This window comes from Epinephelus lanceolatus, chromosome 13 (assembly GCF_041903045.1).
Source record: "Epinephelus lanceolatus isolate andai-2023 chromosome 13, ASM4190304v1, whole genome shotgun sequence".
In the NCBI taxonomy this organism is placed as follows: domain Eukaryota; kingdom Metazoa; phylum Chordata; class Actinopteri; order Perciformes; family Serranidae; genus Epinephelus; species Epinephelus lanceolatus.
The window spans coordinates 12,604,450-12,623,941 of NC_135746.1; the positions used below are offsets into that span (position 1 = coordinate 12,604,450).

General features: G+C 42.3%; 1 protein-coding gene across 1 annotated transcript in view; it reads left to right on the forward strand.

The window, feature by feature from the left end:
* Positions 1-19,492, forward strand: part of nbas (NBAS subunit of NRZ tethering complex) — a 290,957-nt gene that overhangs the window by 105,679 nt on the left and 165,786 nt on the right. Inside the window, exons 33-36 of the mRNA XM_033648658.2 lie at positions 3,643-3,756; positions 9,389-9,502; positions 16,351-16,508; positions 16,976-17,059. Of these exons, the coding sequence (XP_033504549.2) occupies positions 3,643-3,756; positions 9,389-9,502; positions 16,351-16,508; positions 16,976-17,059 (470 nt within the window). The remainder of the gene's footprint in view (positions 1-3,642; positions 3,757-9,388; positions 9,503-16,350; positions 16,509-16,975; positions 17,060-19,492) is intronic.

The window sequence follows — 19,492 nt, forward strand, 5'->3', positions numbered from 1 at the left end:
ATGTCCACTTGGACTCAAGAATAAAATGATTAGATTTTGGTGGTGACAGGTCAGAAGTTAAGGTCACTGTGACCTTGTCAGTCTCATTCTTATAAACGTGATATCTCAAGATCACTTTGAGGGAATTTCTTCCTATTTGGCACAAATGTCCACTTGGACTCAACAATGAACTGAATAGAATTTGGTGGTCAAGGTCAAGATTGATGTGACCTCACATAACATGTTTTTGGCCATAAGTCAAGAATTTCCATGCTAATTATGACAAAATTCCACACAGATGTCTAATGGAATGAAATGATGAATGATTCATAATGTTTTGCAAAAACACTTTTGTGGCCATTGCGTCAACTCAGAAACAGGAACAGCTCCCTAACTCCTCTTTCTCCTCAGTTCCTGCCATCTACTCACATTTTTTTTCACTGACCACTTAACCGTTCCTGTGAGACTACGTGAGACGAGGACAGACGCAAGTCTGAAAAGAAAGAAATGTGATAGGGAACAAACAGGAAGCAAGAATGAATGAAAGAGAGGTGTAGTAAAAGGAAAACTCTTCAAATATTACTCTTTTGTGCTATGTGAGTATTGTACCAGTGATTATTGTATAAAGCCTGTTTTCAAAGTTCAGGCTCCATAGCTCTGTATTGCCTGCGGTGCCCTCTCACAATCTTTTGCAGCGAGTCAAGGACACACATACTGTCCACATAAAATGCACTTATCTTTCTCTTCCACTTAAGTAAAAACCATATTCCTGTAAGTTGGCACAGTCACAGATAAACACGCACAAGTATGAAGTGAAAGGATTTGAGCATAGGTAATCCATCTTACCCAGCCCCCGACAGCGCCTTAGGCGGTGCTTCATACACACCACCCTCCCCAGAATTCCCTCTAGGCCTCGCCCAAAGTGATACCAAGCCATAAAGATCCTCAGCAGGGTGCAGAGACAGCATGGAGGCCTGTGGAGGCACTAAACATGCTATTTCTCACATTTTCAGAATGAAAATATGGAAATGGATTTTTGGGAGTTTCTGTATCTTGAACTTAAATTGTGAGAAAGTTGAACACCTCCCGAAAAGTTCACTGCAATGCTGTTTACTGGGAAAGCATTGATATGCAACAAGTTATCAGCCAAAGTACATAAATATTGTTAATGTCAAACAATAATCAATGAATCTCCAGGAATACATTCACACTGTGGAATTCCTGGACTCAAACAACAAAATCATGGATGCCACATCAAACAGAAACAAAATGTTTTCCTTGTACAGGGTTACAGGTAACAGTGGACTATGGTTGACAAGATTAGATAAGGTTCTGATATTTGCTTCAAAGTGGAGCTGGACCAATAAGTCTACAGGCTGATAATATCAGCTGAAGTTGCCTTTTCTGTATCAGCAGGTAAAGATACATATGCAAGACAAAATCGTAATACTTTATTGTTCTTTTAGGCTGCATGCTTATTTGAATCTGACTGTTATTGTACATAATTCAACTTTGATATACTGTACACGGATCAGCCACCACATTAAAACCACTGACAGGTGAAGTGAATAACTGATTGTTGTTACAATGCAGTGTGTTGCTGGGAAATCTTGGGTCCTGTCATTCATGTGTGCCACTTGACAACACCCAAGGTTTCCTAGTGGAACAGCAGAACACCCACTTAAACACCATTGCAGAGCAAGTATGCCCCCTCATGGCAATAGCAGTGACCCCCCCCAACAGGACAGTGCGCCATGCCACACTATGATAAACTCCTCAGGAATGGTTTAAGGAACATGACCGAGAGCTCAAAGCTTCATCCTGGCCTTCAAATTTCCCAGATCCCAATCTGATCGGGCATTTGTGGGTGCCTCGACAGGACAGAGCCAAGTGTGGTCCATGCTGGGGCCTTTGTCCTGTTGAGGCATGAACATAGGACTTCTGGGGGTGTCCTGTAGTGTCTGGCACCAGGGTGTTGGCGGCAGATCTTTTGAGTCCTGTGGGTTGTGCGGTGGGATAGTGACACATCCCGCGCATGCCTGATCAGATTGGGATCTGGGGAATTTGGAGGCCAGGTTGGTGGCTTAAAGTTTTGTCCTGTTGGGGGGGGGGACATTGCCACTGGGAAGTGCTGTTGCCATGAGGGGGTGTACTTGGTCTACAATGGTGTTTGGGGTAGGGTGGTTCTTGTCAAGTAGCAGCCACATAAATGCCAGGACCCAAGTTTTCCCAGCAGAACATTGCGTTGTAACGACATGATCATTGTTATTTACTTAAACTGTCAGTGTTTTCTTACGCTGTGGCCGGAGGCATTTTTGTTTTGGGTTGTCCGTCCATTCCATTTGCGTGAATGGGGTATCTTAAGAACATATTGAGGAAATTTCTTTGAATTGGGCACAAACGTCTGCATAGACTCAACAATGAACTGATTACATTTTGGTGGTCTACAGTCAAGTCACTGTGACCTTGTGTCCATCCCATTCTCCTGAACACAATATCCCAGGAACAAGTTGAGGGAATTTCTTCAAATTGGGCACAAATGTCCACTTGGACTCTATTAGTAACTGATTAGACTTTGGTGGTCAAAGAACAAGGTCACTGTGACCCCACAACACAAGCCATAATTTCACAAAATTTCCCACAAATGTCTGATAGGATAAAATGATGAAGTGATGACTTTCCATGTCCAGAAAGTCAAAGGTCAACTTCACTTTGACATCAATAAAGTTCTGCAAAAACACTTTTCTGGCCGTTACTCAATATTATGGCCAACTCAGGAACAGAAGGGGAGACATTTGGCCAGATACTGAATTGGTGACATTAATCTTGGGTGTCCTCCTTGAAACTGTACTGATTGTAAAGATCTGCTGTGCTGCCAGATTGGAGATATGTGTGAAGCATCAGTCTTTTCAAAGATATAGATGTACACTGTAACTGCAACTTGACTGGATCGCAGACGCATACAACCCTGAGGCTGTAATTCTGGTTTTAATGTTTTGGGCTGCAACTAATGATAATTTTCATTCTTATTTAATGAGCTCACATCTTCTTGAGTATCTGGTGTATAAAATGTCAGCAATTAGTGAAAAATTACCATCACAGTTTCTCAGAGTCCAAGGTCACGTTGTCTCGTCTGACCAGTAGTCCAAAATTCATATTCAAATATTCAGTTTGCAGTGATATGAAAAAGAGAAAAGAAGCAAATCCGAAGCAGTTTTTTACTTAAAAAACTACAAAAATAGTTAATTGATGTTTCATAATGTTCTCAAAATGTCATCAAAATATCTTTGCGGCTTTTTAATTAGATATCTACTTATGTTTGCCATTCAAAAATTTGCTAGATTGGATTTACATTCACTTTTACCGACACTGATAATGACCAGAATTTTTATATTATGTGATAAAGCAAAACAAAACAAAAAAACCCAAAACACCCTGAACATCTATCATCATTAATATCGGTCAATGAATAATCAGGGTCGGGCTTTACTTTCACAAACTATACTGCATGTCATTATACTGCAGGCAACCCGACAGCTGCTGCATCCATCATTTACGCTGCATCATTTGTATAATCAGCTGCAACTTTTCCAGATTGAATACAGTAATTAGCAAAACATGTCTGACACCCCTCCTCCTCTGCCTTCCTTCTCTCCCTCCCAGTGCGCCTGCGATCAGACCGTCTGTCTCTCATAAAGGAGTGCATCGCCCACTGCACCACGGCCTACAAGCAGTCCACTACCCTGCTTAATCTGGCCTCGCTTCTCAGAGTGGCAGGTACGTAGAGACACACTGACACAGACGCTGCTGACCTCATCGCAGCACATTTCTTCTCTTTTGTTTTGGGTTTTATTATAGGGACGAGGGAGAACGTTCAATAAATATTCACTGAACAAGACTCTTCTTTGGTGGCAGTTTCATGACAAAGCTCATGAGATTAAGTGAGAAAGGACCGCCCACATGAGGCACATAGACGCGTCCTAGCAGCATGCGTGGGTACTTTCAGCGAGCGCACTGACAGTTCTCACACAAGAGGGAAATTCATCTTCATGAGCGGCGTTACAGCTCGCAAGCAAAAATCCATACTTGAACACACACACACACACACAAGCACACACACACAGATATCCTAAAGGAGCAAGAAAATTTCATTCCCCAGACATGTCACTTTCTGTGCTCTCTAATCCTTTTTTTTCCTGCGCCAAAGTTTCATGTTGTTAGGACAGTCAGCAGTTCAGCTCTAGGCCTTGGGCTCAATCCTAATTCACCCCCTGCCTCTACCACTTAACCTTTACCCCCCCGGTTTGTGCAGTCATGTTTAGGGTTTAGGGCCTTTGCATTTTACACAAAACCAAGCATCACCATCACGTGCTGCTCCAGTTTGTGATTTTAGACGGAATGCCGGCATCGCAGAAGAGGTGTGGTGGGCCAGACATGTAGCACAATAGTGTCAGCCTCTAGTGTGACATATAACATACATGTTGGCACTTCATAATCAATAACAATGGGAACATGGCATTAACAATTATTTATCATCTCTGTTATATGGGCGCTGATCTCATCCTCTGCTTGGAGGGTAAGGAGCTCCTGGATCTCATTGTTTTCGGACATTTTTTGGCCACTGTTCTTCTTTGAGTTAGCTGCTAACTGCTATTATCATAAATCTCCCAGCAGGAGGTTGCACACATTACACTTTGTCACAACGTTACACCCGTCCTGTCCATGGTCCCATCCTGCCGGTTGTCCCTTTTCCACAGACATTGTTTCATTGCTATTACTACCTCCGCTGCTGGCGGAAAGGCAAGGCAACTCTGTCCCCCAGTTGTGTGATAGTACCTTTTATAGAGAACGACGAGGTGGGATAATGGCGTGAGATTCCCACCTTGAAGGGGCAATGCAAATGGGGCTATTGTGTAATGTTATTTTAATGTATTATGTTGCTTTCCCCCCCTTTGATGGCATATGTGGCCTATAATTTAACTGAAATCCAGCAGCAAAGTTGCTGCACTTTTTACCTGTCTTCTAACATCAGTGCAGACGGGCAGGGTAGGAGCAAATGTTACACATTACCCTACAGAGCACCGCTAATGAAGCAGTTTTCTTTTATGTTTGATGACTTGTTAGACTGATGGATAGCACGAAACTTAAGTTGTGAACACATTTGTGAGCATCCCTGCTTTTCTGTCTCGATTAGATAAATAAAATGTCATTGTGATTATACCATTATTATTCTAGATGCATCTATGACATATCAATGTCTTGAAGACTTGTCCCATTCATTAGGGGAAGATTTTAACCACTACCTCTTGTAACTGTTCCAAGGGGCAAAGGTGGACTTGAAAATGAGGGACAAGGGTAAAAAGAAGAAATGGTATTGAGCCTTGAACTTATATCTGTATACCAAGATTTGCAAGGATTTCTTTGTGAACAGGATAGATGGATAAATGTTGTTTCTGAATGGCAGCCCATTCATAAATACCACCTCAAATAATACTTGTTATCTTTATCTGTCTGACCTCATTTTAACCCAAATCTCAGTTACCATTCTTCAAAGCTGATGAAGTTTTATAGACGATATTAGGAAGTCCTGAGAATGTTACATCATCCATGTAAAAAATTCAGAGTTCATGTGTTTGTTGTACCTACAATCGAGGCGCCCACTGTTCGGCCTCTTTGAAGCTCTGCCTGTTGCCTGAGAGAAAAGCATCGATCCTTAAACCACCTTTAAAGCTGACAGGAACCCCTTTTACACCTTGCATTTAAATGCAGTTTGGGTGATTGAATAGTGCTTGACCACATGAAAGTACAGGTGCAAATGCTCCCAGAACCCAGTGTGATCCGATCAGCCAAACTGCCTCTGGAGGTGATGAGTGACATCATGTGATATCACAACTATACTGTATAAAGGTAGAGAGTGCTTTTAAAGTGCCATTACAGTCATTCCTCAGCTGCAGTGATGGTATAGAGACACCATAAGTGCAGATGTCAAAGACCCCAGACACTGACTTAGATTGGGCTGGTTTGAGAGTGGGGCTTAAAGAGACAGGCGCTAAAACAGAGAGTGACAGACACAGTTACATACAGGTATATTCAGGCAGACCTTCAAAAGAAAAATAATCCATCCATACATCCATTTTCATCCGCTTATTCGGGGAGGCCAGCAGGTATAGCAGATATAGAGGATATAGATATAGATACAGATATAGCATGCCTAGCAAAGCACCCCAGACGTCCCTCTCCCCAGCAACACTTTTCAGCCCCTCCTGGGAGACCCTGTGATGTTCCCAGGCCAAATGAGATATGTAATCCCTCCAGCGTGTTCTGGGTCTGCCCTGGGGCCTCCTACCAGTGATATGTGCCCGGAACATCTCCAGCAGGAGGCACCCAGGAGGATCCTGATCAGATGCCCGAACCACCTCTACTGACCCGTTTCGACACGAAGGAGCAGCGGCTCTACTCCGAGCTCCCTCCAGATGTCTGAGCTCCTTTCCCTATCTCTAAGGCTTAGCCCAGCCACCCCATGGAGGAAACTCTCTTTGGCCGCTTGTATCTGTGATCTCATTCTTTCGGTCACTACCCAGAGCTCATGACCGTAGGTGAGGGTTGGGATGTAGATGGACCAGTAAATTGAAAGCTTTGCCGTCTGGCTCAGCTCCCTCTTCACCTACTGTCCAGCGTAGCAACCGCATCACTGCAGAAGCCGCACCAAACCACCGATCCATCTAACGCTCCATTCTACCCTCACTCGTGAAAAAGACCCCGAGATACTTGGATTCAGATTTGGAGGTGCTGACTCTCATCCCAACTGCTTGACACTCAAACCGCCCCAGTGCCTGCTGGAGGTCATGGTGTGAGGAAGGATCACATCATCTGCAAAAAGCAGCGATGCAGTTCTGAGGTCACTAAACGGGACCCCTTCCTCCCCCCAGCTGCGCCTTAACATCCTGTCCATGAATATCACAAACAGGATCAGAGACAAGTGACAACCCTGGCGGAGGCCAATACCCGCAGAGAATGTGTTTGACTTTATGCCGAGTATGTGGATGCAGCTCTCACTTTGGTCATACACAGACCAGATGACTCTCAGCAGTGACCCTGGTACCCCGTAGTCCCGCAGTACCCCCCGCAAGACTCCCTGAGGGACACAGTCGTAAGTTTTCTCCCACAACCCCTCCAGCAGCCTCGCAAGGGTGAAGAGCTGGTCCACTGTTCCACAGCCTGGACAGAATCCACATTGCTCCTCCTGAATCTGAGGAAGAATGAATAATGTAAGGCATGTAAACATGTTCTAGTTAAACCAAAAAATACTAGTATGAGTCTGAAATTGAGCATAATACGGGACCTTTAAAGTCAGTGTTTTCTTTTCCTCTCTTTCGACTCTAGTCTTTCCTCGCCTGCTTTGGTCTTTCTTTCCATCCTCTCATGTTCACTTTCTGGAGGAGTTACTATAAGCCGAGCTCTTGACCAGAAACATGTTTACACCATTTTGCTTGTGGTAATTCCAAATGGGATGCTCCCATATTTAGTTTTGTTTTGGTTTTTTTTCATAAGGGGTTTTCATGTTTTTGTGTGAGCTTTCATATTTCCCATTTGGGATTACAAACTGTGGAACAGTATCACTGTGAGCACACACTGCCGTTAAGAGATGAGTCAACACATGAAACGTGAGTGATGTTGGCTGATTTTGAATTCCTAGTTAAAATTCATGAAGTATTTAGTCTGTATATTTGGACCTCTCCAAACACCCCTCCTACCCACCATCACCATCACATGAAACTGACATGTGGGAAAGTTTAAGATGTCAGCCTGTTACTTCTTGCGCTCCAGAATGACACAAACATCCCTGTCTTTCTCCCTCTCTCTGTGTCTCTATGTTTGTTTTATGTGTCGTCGCTTCAAGAATACCAGCTCCTCTCTCTGTCTGTCTCTCCGTATGCGTTGCTTTCCTCTCTCTTCTGTCCTCCGTCTCTTAACTCGTAGCTTGTCTTCTCTCTCTGAGGCCTGTCACTAACTAAAGGAAACCTGCTAACCGGCCTTGTGGCATTTCGGTGTCTGTCCCGCTCACATTGAGTCAGCAGGCAGCTCTCACTGTGTGGTTTCAGGGAGGAAAAAAAAGGCAGAGGGAGATGAGAAGAGGAATAAACAAATTTTTAAATAAATAAATGCAGGGGGGAGGCTTTTGAAGGGCGCATAGCTCCAGGGCTCTGTGGTGAATATTTAATGCAGGTATCACCAGTGCACCGGTTAAAAACCCTAAGGGTTCGGTTCCCGCCTCGGTCTACAGAAATGCTCTGTAAATCATTCCGTCTTATGCGGTAGAGCTAAGAAAAAAGAAAGTTGTTTTTGTCTGAATGAATCAATAATCATGATATTCCAAATGAGAATTAAAATGTGCTGACTCAGGAAGGATCCCGAAGAGCCTCGGGAGTTCATTTTGCAGTCAGAGCTTATTGACTCGAGTATTTTCTATTTGTTGTTTTTCTGACATTTCTCACCTTTTCATCCCATCCTTTGATTGGCCCGTCAACCACAGGTAAAGGCTTCAATTGGATTCCCGAGATGTCTGATTTAGATTGGCTTGAAATAAATGCCAGAGAATGTCTTGATAAAAGCGTGTGGTCTAAAAGAAAACACACACAAACCTCCACTATATTGAGGTCTTGACAGCTTTTGAAGACACCCTTTCACCAGTCACCCTGAAAATATTTGACCAGCACCTCTCTCCCCACCCTCCCTCATCGCAGTAAACACCGCATTTCTATCTGTCACTCACTTGGCACACAAACCCACGCAAACACACTCACATGGACCAATCCGGCACCATTTCTTCATCTCAGACTGCGCTCTTTGATCTGCAGTCTGCAGGTTTGTTCAGAAGTCCTATTTCTCCCTATGCCTCTTTTGATCGTCCCGTCCTCTCCCTCTTTGTTTACCGAACTTAGACAGAGATCAAAGATTGTCCTGAGCCGCCACTTGAATGTTAACACCATGGCCAACAGTAAGATATCAAACTGAGATTTATTCCTGTTTAGCGAGATGGCGGGATGGCATTTTTTTTTTTTTTTTTTTTTTCAATATTTCATACTCCCTCTTTGAGATGAACAGACATGGCAATAACCTCATTTATGGCAGACACAGCTTAATATGTAGTCTCAGGCTCGGTCTGTGGTGCAGCTAGTATAGTTAGATGCCCTTATATTCCAACCTTGAGCCTGTGTGTGTGTGTGTGTGAGAGATGGAGATTTAATAAGAGGTTTATTAAGCCAGATGTTGTACGTGATATGCAGGATTATGAGATTTGCTGTTTAGTGTGTCAGCGTTGACATGTTGACATTTCTCAAGATTAAAAAGATACTTTTATGTCTGTGTGCTGATGTCTGCCTCTGTGAATATCTGCCTGTCTATCTAGGGGATGACAAGGACGCGCGAAAAGGGCAAGTGTTGACCCTGCTGGCAGAGCAGGCTCTCCAGTATCTGGACTTCAAGGCCTCCTACATCCACTGTCAGGACCTCATGGCTGCAGGTATGTAGTTTGACAGAGGAAAACTTGTGAGGCAGTACACAGGCAGGCAGTTGACAGAAGTATCAGAATGCACTGAAGCATGTAGAAAAGCTAATATGAACCTCCCTCCTGCCTGTCTGCCTTTCCCTTCATTTGGTTCAATTATAATATAACCTGATGGGAAAGCTTCTCCAAAAACTTTAATTATCTGCTAAATTTGTTTGAATTTTAAAGGATTACCTCACCTACAAATGATTGTCTGTATTGCATTTACTCACCCTGTGTTGCATTGACTTTGTGGAGAAACCTTTGTTTTTCTCAAGGTCTCAGATAACCTAATGTTGTCTTTAGATTGTGATGATTGCTGCCTTAGGTACTGTTGATCACTGTACTTTATCAACTGTACTTTAAGTGGTTTGCCTCCGATTTATCTCATGGGTCTTTCTCTGTTAAGATTGGTGGCCTCTCCTCCTCTTCTGCCCCTATTACTTGTGGTGTACCTCAAGGGTATATCTTAGGGCCCATTTTATCTGCACTGTGTATGCTTCCTTTAGGCCAGTGGTTCTCAACTGGTGGGTTGCAGGTCCATTCTGAATGGACAGCAAGTGACTTCAACATATCAAGTTTGTCAAAAACACACTTTATGTTTAAAGGAGCTATATGTAAGAAATCTAAAGCAAATAGTCGTAAAATCATCCTAATATGTCACAGAGACTAAGGAATAATGTTCATATAACATACTGATCTCACCGACAACAATAGTACAGCCAGAATATTCGCATTTAAAAAACATTTTTACAGTCCGCAAATCATGTTTATGTTTTGAATTTGTGTTTTGGCCTGTTGCGCCACCCACCGCCGTCTACCAGTCACACAGTCAGTAGAGTCTCAGCATCAGTTACAGTTACGACTGAGCTACAGCAGAACGGCAAGCAGCATTAGCAGTGTCCCCGTACATAGCTGTAGCAGCCAGCTCCTCCTCAGCTGTATCCTGGCAGCAGCGTTAGCAGTGTCCCGGTACATAGCATTAGCAGCCGGCTCCTCCTCAGCTGTATCCTGGCAGCAGCGTTAGCAGTGTCCCGGTACATAGCATTAGCAGCCGGCTCCTCCTCAGCTGTATCCCGACAGCAGCGTTAGCAGCAGAGAAGCCGGACTTGCTTGAACGGTCTGCTGGAAAACTGAAGATCAAGGACGCGGTGATGCGGCCCTGCCACAGCAGCCACCCGTGGGCAAACAAATCAGTCTCCAGCGTGCCGCTGTCCAGCAACCTCGAATCTGTAGGGGAGGGGGGGCGGACACGACTCGTGGCAGTATTTTGAATTTGAGTGCAGTAACCATTTTGGCCACATTCTTACATACAGTGCCTTTAAATACAGTGAATTTCCGACACTGAGCTATTATTTTGAAGTGCCATTTCCTGCTGTAGAGCGAGTGACTGAAAGACAGCCACTTGACAGATACAGCAAACTAGCTCATCAACATTCCATAAAGATGGACGACATGACAGCTCTCCAACAATGAAGCTGAAACATCTGGACCACCCCCTGGTGGCTGGCTGCAGTATAGGTCATAAACCCTGTCCCCTCCATGTCAGTGGATGGGACATAGACCAAACTAACAACTCAAAGTACACATCAAATACATTTTTTAGATGTTTTCTGTCATTTAAGGTGGTTTTCATCACGCTGCTGTTTTTTGAAGTGTTCGTTTTTCTGATAAGTTTGGTTTTAATTAGTTATTTAATGCTATAAAACAGGGACTTTCTAATGTGATTGACAGCTGTGTGAGCCAATCGGTGGGCTCGCATTTTGTGGCACTGCTCATGACTGGTCGGACGGGTGTGTGGGCAGGAAACTTGATATTGCGGTGATTGCAACTGCGCAGACTCAGCAGCTGTATCAGTGATATTTTAGCTTCCCTTCTGTACAGTAGGGGTAAGTGGAGACGCATTGTCCATCTTTATATACAGTCTATGAGCTGAATGTGTGGACCTTGAACTAATGACTAAAAAGAAATCTGGATCCTGTGGTTGACCAGTTGGGATTTACTGCTTTAGGCTTCATCTTCCACCATCACAACGTCTCCTTTCACTGTTATGCCGATGACACACATATTTACCTTCCACGAAACCTGAGGGATTCCAGTTCCATCTCATCCCTCCTTAACTGCCTCCAGAATGTGAAATGCTGGATGACAAAAAAGTATCTTCAGTTAAATGATAATAAAACAGAAGTTATTGGTTTTGGTCCCCCTAGCACTACAGGGAGCACAGCTAGCCACTTAGGTCCACTCACATCAAATGTTTAAGCCCATCCCAGAAATCTCGGTGTCATCTTTGACTCAACAAACAAATAAACTCTGGTGAACGAAAAATCCAAAAACATAGTCGTCATAGTGGTCCAACAGCAAAACTATATCAAAGCATCTGTTTACAAACTCTCACACAACAGTAGCATAATACAAGTATCATTTATCTAATGTATGCTCAGTACTTCCCAAACACAGGCATTTTTGCTAAAATCTTGAAAACTGATCTGTAAGTGAAACTTCTGTACAGTCTTTCAGTTAGACAGTTTGTGTTTTTGTGTAACTTTAGTGAAGCTGAGCTAACTCTTCAAAACATCAAAGTCCCACAGTAACACAAAAAAACTCAAGCTCAAGTTAGCGATAGACGAGCAGCTCCTGTGATCAGTGAGGTAAAATTACTGTTTTTGTCAATGGAGTCTGGCTCAGTTGGACAAGGACTGTCTGGACTGGATAAATGAGACTTGGATTATGCTGCATGAGTTATGTGACAGTTTGTAAGCAGAAGTTTTTTTTTTTTAGTTTTCCTGTTGTTAAACGTGGACCCCTGTGGCTTAAATTCATCAAGAATTTTCTGTGTTTGGATTCTTCGTAAGCTGTTGAGGCACATGAGAAATTCAACAAAGTCAATGTAACACTGGGTGAGTCACCGATATACAAATGGTCATGTGGGGGTTGAAGTATTCCTTTATTATCCTGACAACAGAGCTCCATCAGAGTCACTGTCATTAAAGTGTTTTTTTCCCCCTGTTCAGCTCTTTGTCATTGCTTGTTTTGCTCTGCTTGTCAACAATGAAGTAACAACAATCTCACGTCCTTGGCTCAAAGAAGGGAGTATGTCAGTCGTCAGGGAATGTTTTTTCATACCAAGGAAATGCTGCTGACAATCATCCACTCACATACTGTTCAAGGCACAGCACAATCAGATGAAGTTTAATGGTATTAAATAATGAAGACGCAGTATAGCATTGTGTCATTGCTTTCATTCTTTGAACATTGCTTGTAAGTATTAAAGGAAAACTTCACCCCCCCCCCCCAAAGACAAATCACATATCAGTTACTCATCCCATGTTGAGTTGAATTTGTGAAGAAAATTTTGTTTTTCTCAAGTGCCTTCACACTGAACGAAGTATCCAAAAACTGAGAAAATTCCTGATAAATTCAATACACGGGTCCGCATTTAATAAAATATATCAAAACATCCGTTCACAAACTCTCACACAACTCGTACAGTATAATCTAAGTCTCATTTATCCAGTCATATGCTCAGTACTGCCATAACACATACATCTTTCATGTGATCAATAATAATAATAATTATTATTATTATTAATAATAATAACAGTGATGAATGTTTGGATCACTTTCAGAGTGATCTCACGAAGGATAGAAACACTGACGGCCAATCAATATCCATTTTCGTAAGCTGCCACCACAGCTGGAGTGCACAGTGCATGCATAGCACCACTGTTTACAGAACGTTATTGTTTATCAATGTGGATGCTCACACTGTTATTGTTATAGTTATTATTATAGCTGTTGTTCTATGTGTGTACGGCCCTTTATGGTTTTCTTATGCTTTCAAACACTTGAGAATTATCCGCTCTGGGCTTCTTACATACATCCTGTCTTGAATGGCCAGTACTTGAGGTGGAGTGACTTTGCGTCTGTTTGTGCACACAAACAATAATTAGAACAACAACATCACAATAATCTTCCAATCTAAACCGCCTGCTCTTCAGAGTTTCCCTGATGGGATTCAAAGTGGTCACTGCGATAATGATATTTCGTCTGACCCCGCTTCGTGTTACGCCACATAAGAATTACAACGAATAGAATTTCACACAGTCTTCCCACAGTGCTGAGTAACAGGAGACAGTGCGGATGAGAAAGAGGTGTCTGGGAGAAAGAGAAGGTGTAATCAGATAAGCACCGGTGTTCTCTGTCTGCGAACGCAGTGGGAATAATTGAATCTGTTTGTAGGAATGAAGTCATGCCGGCATGTTGCTTTTTGACTGTGATGAAGCTGGAACAAATGTAGCACAGTTATTACAATGCAGCGGGCTGATATTTTCTTCAAGGGGAAACGTGTTTTAGACTTAAATATGTATTAATCCAAGGAAGGCAGGTGGGGGAGAGGGATCCTGAACTGGTGTGTGTGTGTGGGAGTGGGCTCTGTGAGAATGGGTGGGAGCAGGCTGGAGTGGGGTTTGTAATTTATAACCACAGGATAGTGTTAACACTACTGCCTGTTGTGTATGTTATTAACTTCTGTGCACAAACCAATAAAGATATATGTGGGGAGGGAAAATATATTAATACCCCAAAGGCCTGGAAGGTTACATGTTATTGTGTCATCAATATCTCAGCATTATATCCTCTGCATTTTGCTCTGCAAGTTCTTAGATTTCATACAGTGTTGTGTGTGTGTGTGTGTGTGTGTGTGTGTGTGTGTGTGTGTGTGTGTGTGTGTTTGTGTGTGTGTGGGTTCTACCTTGCATGTCTTATGTGTTGATAGACCTTGGTCTTCTGTCTGATAGGATTCAGGGTAGATTAGCCGAGATTGAAGGACACTGATATAAAAATGAGAAATGAAAGCCACTTCTTCTCAGTTATAATTGATGAGATATATATGTTTAGAATATATATTTGTGTGTGAAGGAGAGTAAATTTGTTATTTTTTATATTTGACAATTTGACCTTCGATCATCTCCCTTCGCTGGGTAATATTTTTATGGCTTCACTTACTGAAGGTTACTGCAATCTCTTGTACTCATTTATTTTATAAGAGAACTTTGCCTGTTTTCAAAATTCATACATGTTATTCCTGCGGTCTAAGAGAGTCTAAAAATATTAGTCAACATAAACAACTCTCCACAGAATCCAAAAGCTAAAGTGCTAAAATTCCGATTTATGATGTCATTAGGTATAAAGTCTGAAGCTGCTCCACAGACAATAAATTGGGAAAGATGTTCTTGATGACACTGAGAGCAGCCAGGGGAATGTTCTTAGTGTGAGGGTACATTCTCTATGTCAGGACTGAGAGCACTACAATAGAATAAAGAAATTCAAAAGAAAACAAACATTCTGTAGGTCCACAAAATCCGTCCTCCATTCATTGTCTATGGCGCAGCTCCAGACTTTATACCCTACGACATCACATGTTTGAGACTTACTTCTCTGCCTTCTGGCTTTAAAGGCCCTGACACACCAAGCCGACAGTCGGCTGTCGACCAAAGTCGGGCCGTCGGTGAGCGTCTGTCAACCTACTTTTTGCGGTGTGTACCGCACCGTCGGCACTTCGGCGTCGCCAGTTTGTAGGAGCTTGTCTGTGAGAGAGATCGCTCTGATTGGCTGTTCAGGTTTTATTTCCTCGCTCCTGTAGCGAGTGAATCTGCCTGTAGTAAAACCTGGGCTAACTGGTGCTTCCTCCTCAGGCTCCACTTCACTCAGCTGCCCGACAGATCTGCTGCTTCTTCCCACTTTAACCTGAATAACAAACCGGAGCTAGCTGGGAGCGGCTAGCAGAGCGTTAGCCGCAGCATGACCGGAGGGAAGCACAGCCAGTTAGCCTCCGGTAGTCTCTGAGCTAGCCCTGGCTCTCTGTTTGGATCCAACCGGAGCACCGAGCCCTGGTTTGTTATTCAGGATAAAGTGGGAAGAAGCAGTGGGTTAATCTGGCAGCTGAGTAAAGTGGAGCCTGCAGAGGAAACACCGGAACCGTCTGGATGTAATACTCCGTTGAGGTGCTGCGGTGCTTGGCTGCACAGATAGGAAACCCTTCGGCTGACAGGATGTGCCACTCTCTTACCCGCTCTCTTATGCAGGGGCAGAACGTATGTGCCACTTGGCCGTCGGATGTAGTCCGTGTAGTGTGTTCAAATGCAACTGACACAGGGCGATGTGAGGCGACGTAGACAACACAACAGTTGGCTTTCGTCGCCGCTAGTTCTTTGATGTCAGTTTGGTGGGTCCGCACCTTAAGAGAGAGTAGCTCATGTTCACAAATATTAATTAATCTTTACTAGTATGGCTATAACATATTAAAATTCCTAATTTAGTTGATGTTCCCCTTTAATTAAAGGAATATTTACCCTCCAAATGATGATTTATGCATATCACTTACTCACCCCATGTTACGTTAAATTCATGAGGAAAACATTTTTTCTCACATGCCTGTGGTGAACGAAGAATCCAAAAAATTCTTGATGAATTAAAATCACAAATAAAATACTGAGCATACGACTGGATAAATGAGACTTGGATTATACTTCATGAGTTCTGTGAGAGTTTATAAACATAAGTTTTGATATAGTTTTGCTGTTGTTAAACGTGGACCCCAATGACTTCAGTTCATTAGGAATTTTCTCAGTTTTTGGATTCTCCGTTCACCAGAGGCTTGCAAGAAAAACTATGTTTTCTTAATAAATTCAGCAGAACATGGTGAGAAACTGATATTTAAATGGTAATTTGAGGGTGAAATATTCCTTTAAAACTACATCATCCATTTTTCCTACTTCGTCTCTTACCCTCCTGTGTTTGTTCTCCATGTGTTCTTCCTCCAGGTTACAGTCCAGCATGGGACGTGTGCAGTCTGCTCGGTCAGTGTGAGGGCTACGGAGACCTGGAAGCCCGGCAGGAGCTTTTAGCCTTCTCTCTAACCCACTGTCCCCCCGACAACATCCACGGCCTGCTGGCTGCCTCCAGTGACCTGCAAACTCAGGTCACTTTTTCACCTTCAGTATATGTATTGCTAAACCAGTATTTTGTGCCAATTGTCACTATCCTCAAAATTAGCAAAATAATAAGCTGAAAAAACCAACAACCATAACATGTAATTTCAGCGACCCAGTCAACAGTGGAACCATAATTAGTAACACTAATTGCTAATTAGTAAAATTGTAATATGAATACTGAGTCGAGCCTGGCAAAACAAACAATCCAAAGTCAGAGTCGTTAATGCATCACATCCTATCTGAACAGAACATTTTTAAATTTCAAATTAGTTCAATTTGGTTTCTTTTCTTTTTTTGTTTTTTAAAGTACACTGTTGCCTCTTAATCATACCACCTCTAACCACATTTTATCCGTGTATCCAATGAGATTACTCTGCTAAAATAGCGGGTTGTAAAATAATATAACAAGTCTCATCTGTTGTTTTCCGTCTTCCTCCCTATTTCTGTCCTCTAGGTTTTGTACCAGGCAGTTAACTATCAAATGGAGCCTGTTATTACTGAGAGTGGGCGAGAGGCCGATGAGACAGACTCTGTAAAGGTTTGCATGTGTTATTATTCTCCATATGCTTTTTTTTTTTTTCTCTCCACAGTATGTTAATGTGCTCGCTTTTTGTCCGAGTTGTAGCTCCGTCTCTGTTACCATTCCTGTGTGGGTGTGTCTCTGTGCTTTTGTTCGGTTTGTGTGTTTTCCTATTGCTCCATATTTGATGAGGTGTAAATCTAGTGTTAAGGTTGCTCAGCTCGCTTGGTTTATTTATGCCTCCCCTTCTCCTCCTCCTTCAGCACCTCCAGTTTTATGATGCCTTGAGTGGGTGTTAATGTTTCATGACTTGCATTGCATCCCCTTTGTGTGTGGATGAGTGCTCATTTGAAACTGTCTGTTGTCATTTTATTGTTGTATTGATGTCCCCACTCCTCTCTCAAGTACATTCAAGTCCTGGCTGTGAGTGAGTGTGTGTGTATGTGTGTGCGCACACTCTGAAGGTGCTTTTTCTTATTTATCCATGTGTCTGTGTTTTTTACAAACATCTTGAGTGTATGTGTGTTTGAGTTCCTTTCATTCGCTGACCCTCAATCCCCTGCCAAATAAAGTATTGATGAAAGGCGCTAAACGATTTGGCCCTGGCCCACTGACCTTCTGGATTTGGTTTTAAAATCCTTTCCAATTGTGCAGTAACCAACATGCCATGAGAACTGGTAGCATGCTGTCAGACATACCCCAAGAGTGCAATTTGCATCACAATGCACCATTAATTTTGTGGATTTTAAAGATGATGAAAACTTGGTCAGATGAAAAGATTGATACCACTGCCATGTCTGCCTGTCAAGTATGAAGCCAGCAGCTAGTTGGCTCTATCAGAAGGTAAAAAAATCCACCTACCAACATGCCTAAAGCTCGCTAATTAAAACATTAGGTTTTGTTTGTTTAACCTGAACAAAAACATAAGTATGGAAATGACAATTCGTCATTATATGGGGGTTCATGTGCCAGACTAATTATAAGTTGGGAGCATATACTGCATGAAATAATAGATGTAGCAATTGTGATGTCACTAATTGGTTTGTGGAATGTTTTGAAGCTTTGAGTTTGGAATTTTAGCCTGCTTTTTGAAGACAGAAGAGGCGGTATTTGTACAAGAAGAGCTAACTCTGATGCTAGCTGCTAGCTTGGTTAGCACGGTGCATTTACAGGTATGGTTATCTGCAGTGTTGGGCAGTACGTTACAGTAACGCCCTTAGTTTTGGCATTAACTGATACTCTAACGCATTAGTTTTTAAATTCAGTAACTCAGTTACAGTTACCAAACGGTGCGTTACTCCGTTATATTTGGCCAGGTTTTAAAACGGCGCGCATCATGCAGTATTCCTTCACAAACTGAAGTTCCCTTTCACTAAAACATTTTAGCCCTAAACAATAAAAGATAGTCAAGTTAGATAGAGGTGTATGAACAATTCTTACCAGAGCATCTTAATGAAACACGTCTCTCACCATCTCTGAAGTCACTGTCGACCTGCTGGCCTCACCACAGTGCTGTAACGTTAAGCGGTAGCCAGAGGTGGGTAGTAACTAGTTACATTTTCTCAGTTACATTTACTGGAGTAACTTTTGGATAAATTGTACTTTTCAGAGTAGTTTTAATGCAAAATACTTTTTACTTTTACTTGAGTTATATTGTTTTAAAGCAACAATACTCTTACTTGAGTACAATATTTGGCTACTCTACCCACCTCTGAGTACATAATTACATATATATGTACAGTATATATAAGAATATATTTGTGTGTCTTGTGCCTTGATTTATGTTATGTTTGTAAAGATTTAATTTATTTTTGTTTTAGTTAAAGGGGTATCGTTTAAAATACATGAATTTGCAGATTATTATTTTTGATTGATTACATTCATGTTCTTATTTTACAAATAAATCAGACGTTACTCAACAGTTACTCAGTACTTGAGTAGTTTTTTCCCCAAATACTCTTTTACTCTAACGCAAGTAATTATTTGGATGACTACTTTTTACTTTTACTTGAGTAATATTGTTCTAAAGTATCAGTACTCTTACTTGAGTACAATATTTGGTTACTCTACCCACCTCTGGTGGTAGCGCTTCTGTAGATTTTTTAGTCCCAGTAACGTTATATCCAGTGACGTGATATCCATTGTTATCCTGACGAAGCTTTTGTTGTGGACAGACAATGTCTGCAGTGGGCGACAGACTCAACACCATCATGTAGCTCTTCAAATGTTCTCTTTAGCTCATTTTCCATATTTGTATCCAAGTACCGTAGTTATAAAATGTTAAGCTGCCTGACAGCGAGTGACTCCACTGTAGAAGACGGTTGCATGGTTCCTGTACCGTTCAATTGTTTTGTCAAGTTGTAGTCTAACAGTCCCTTGGTTAAACTCCATCCGCTGTCGCTTAGGCGCTGTAGCTATGAGCCAATACAGTTAGGAAATGTTTTGGGCTGC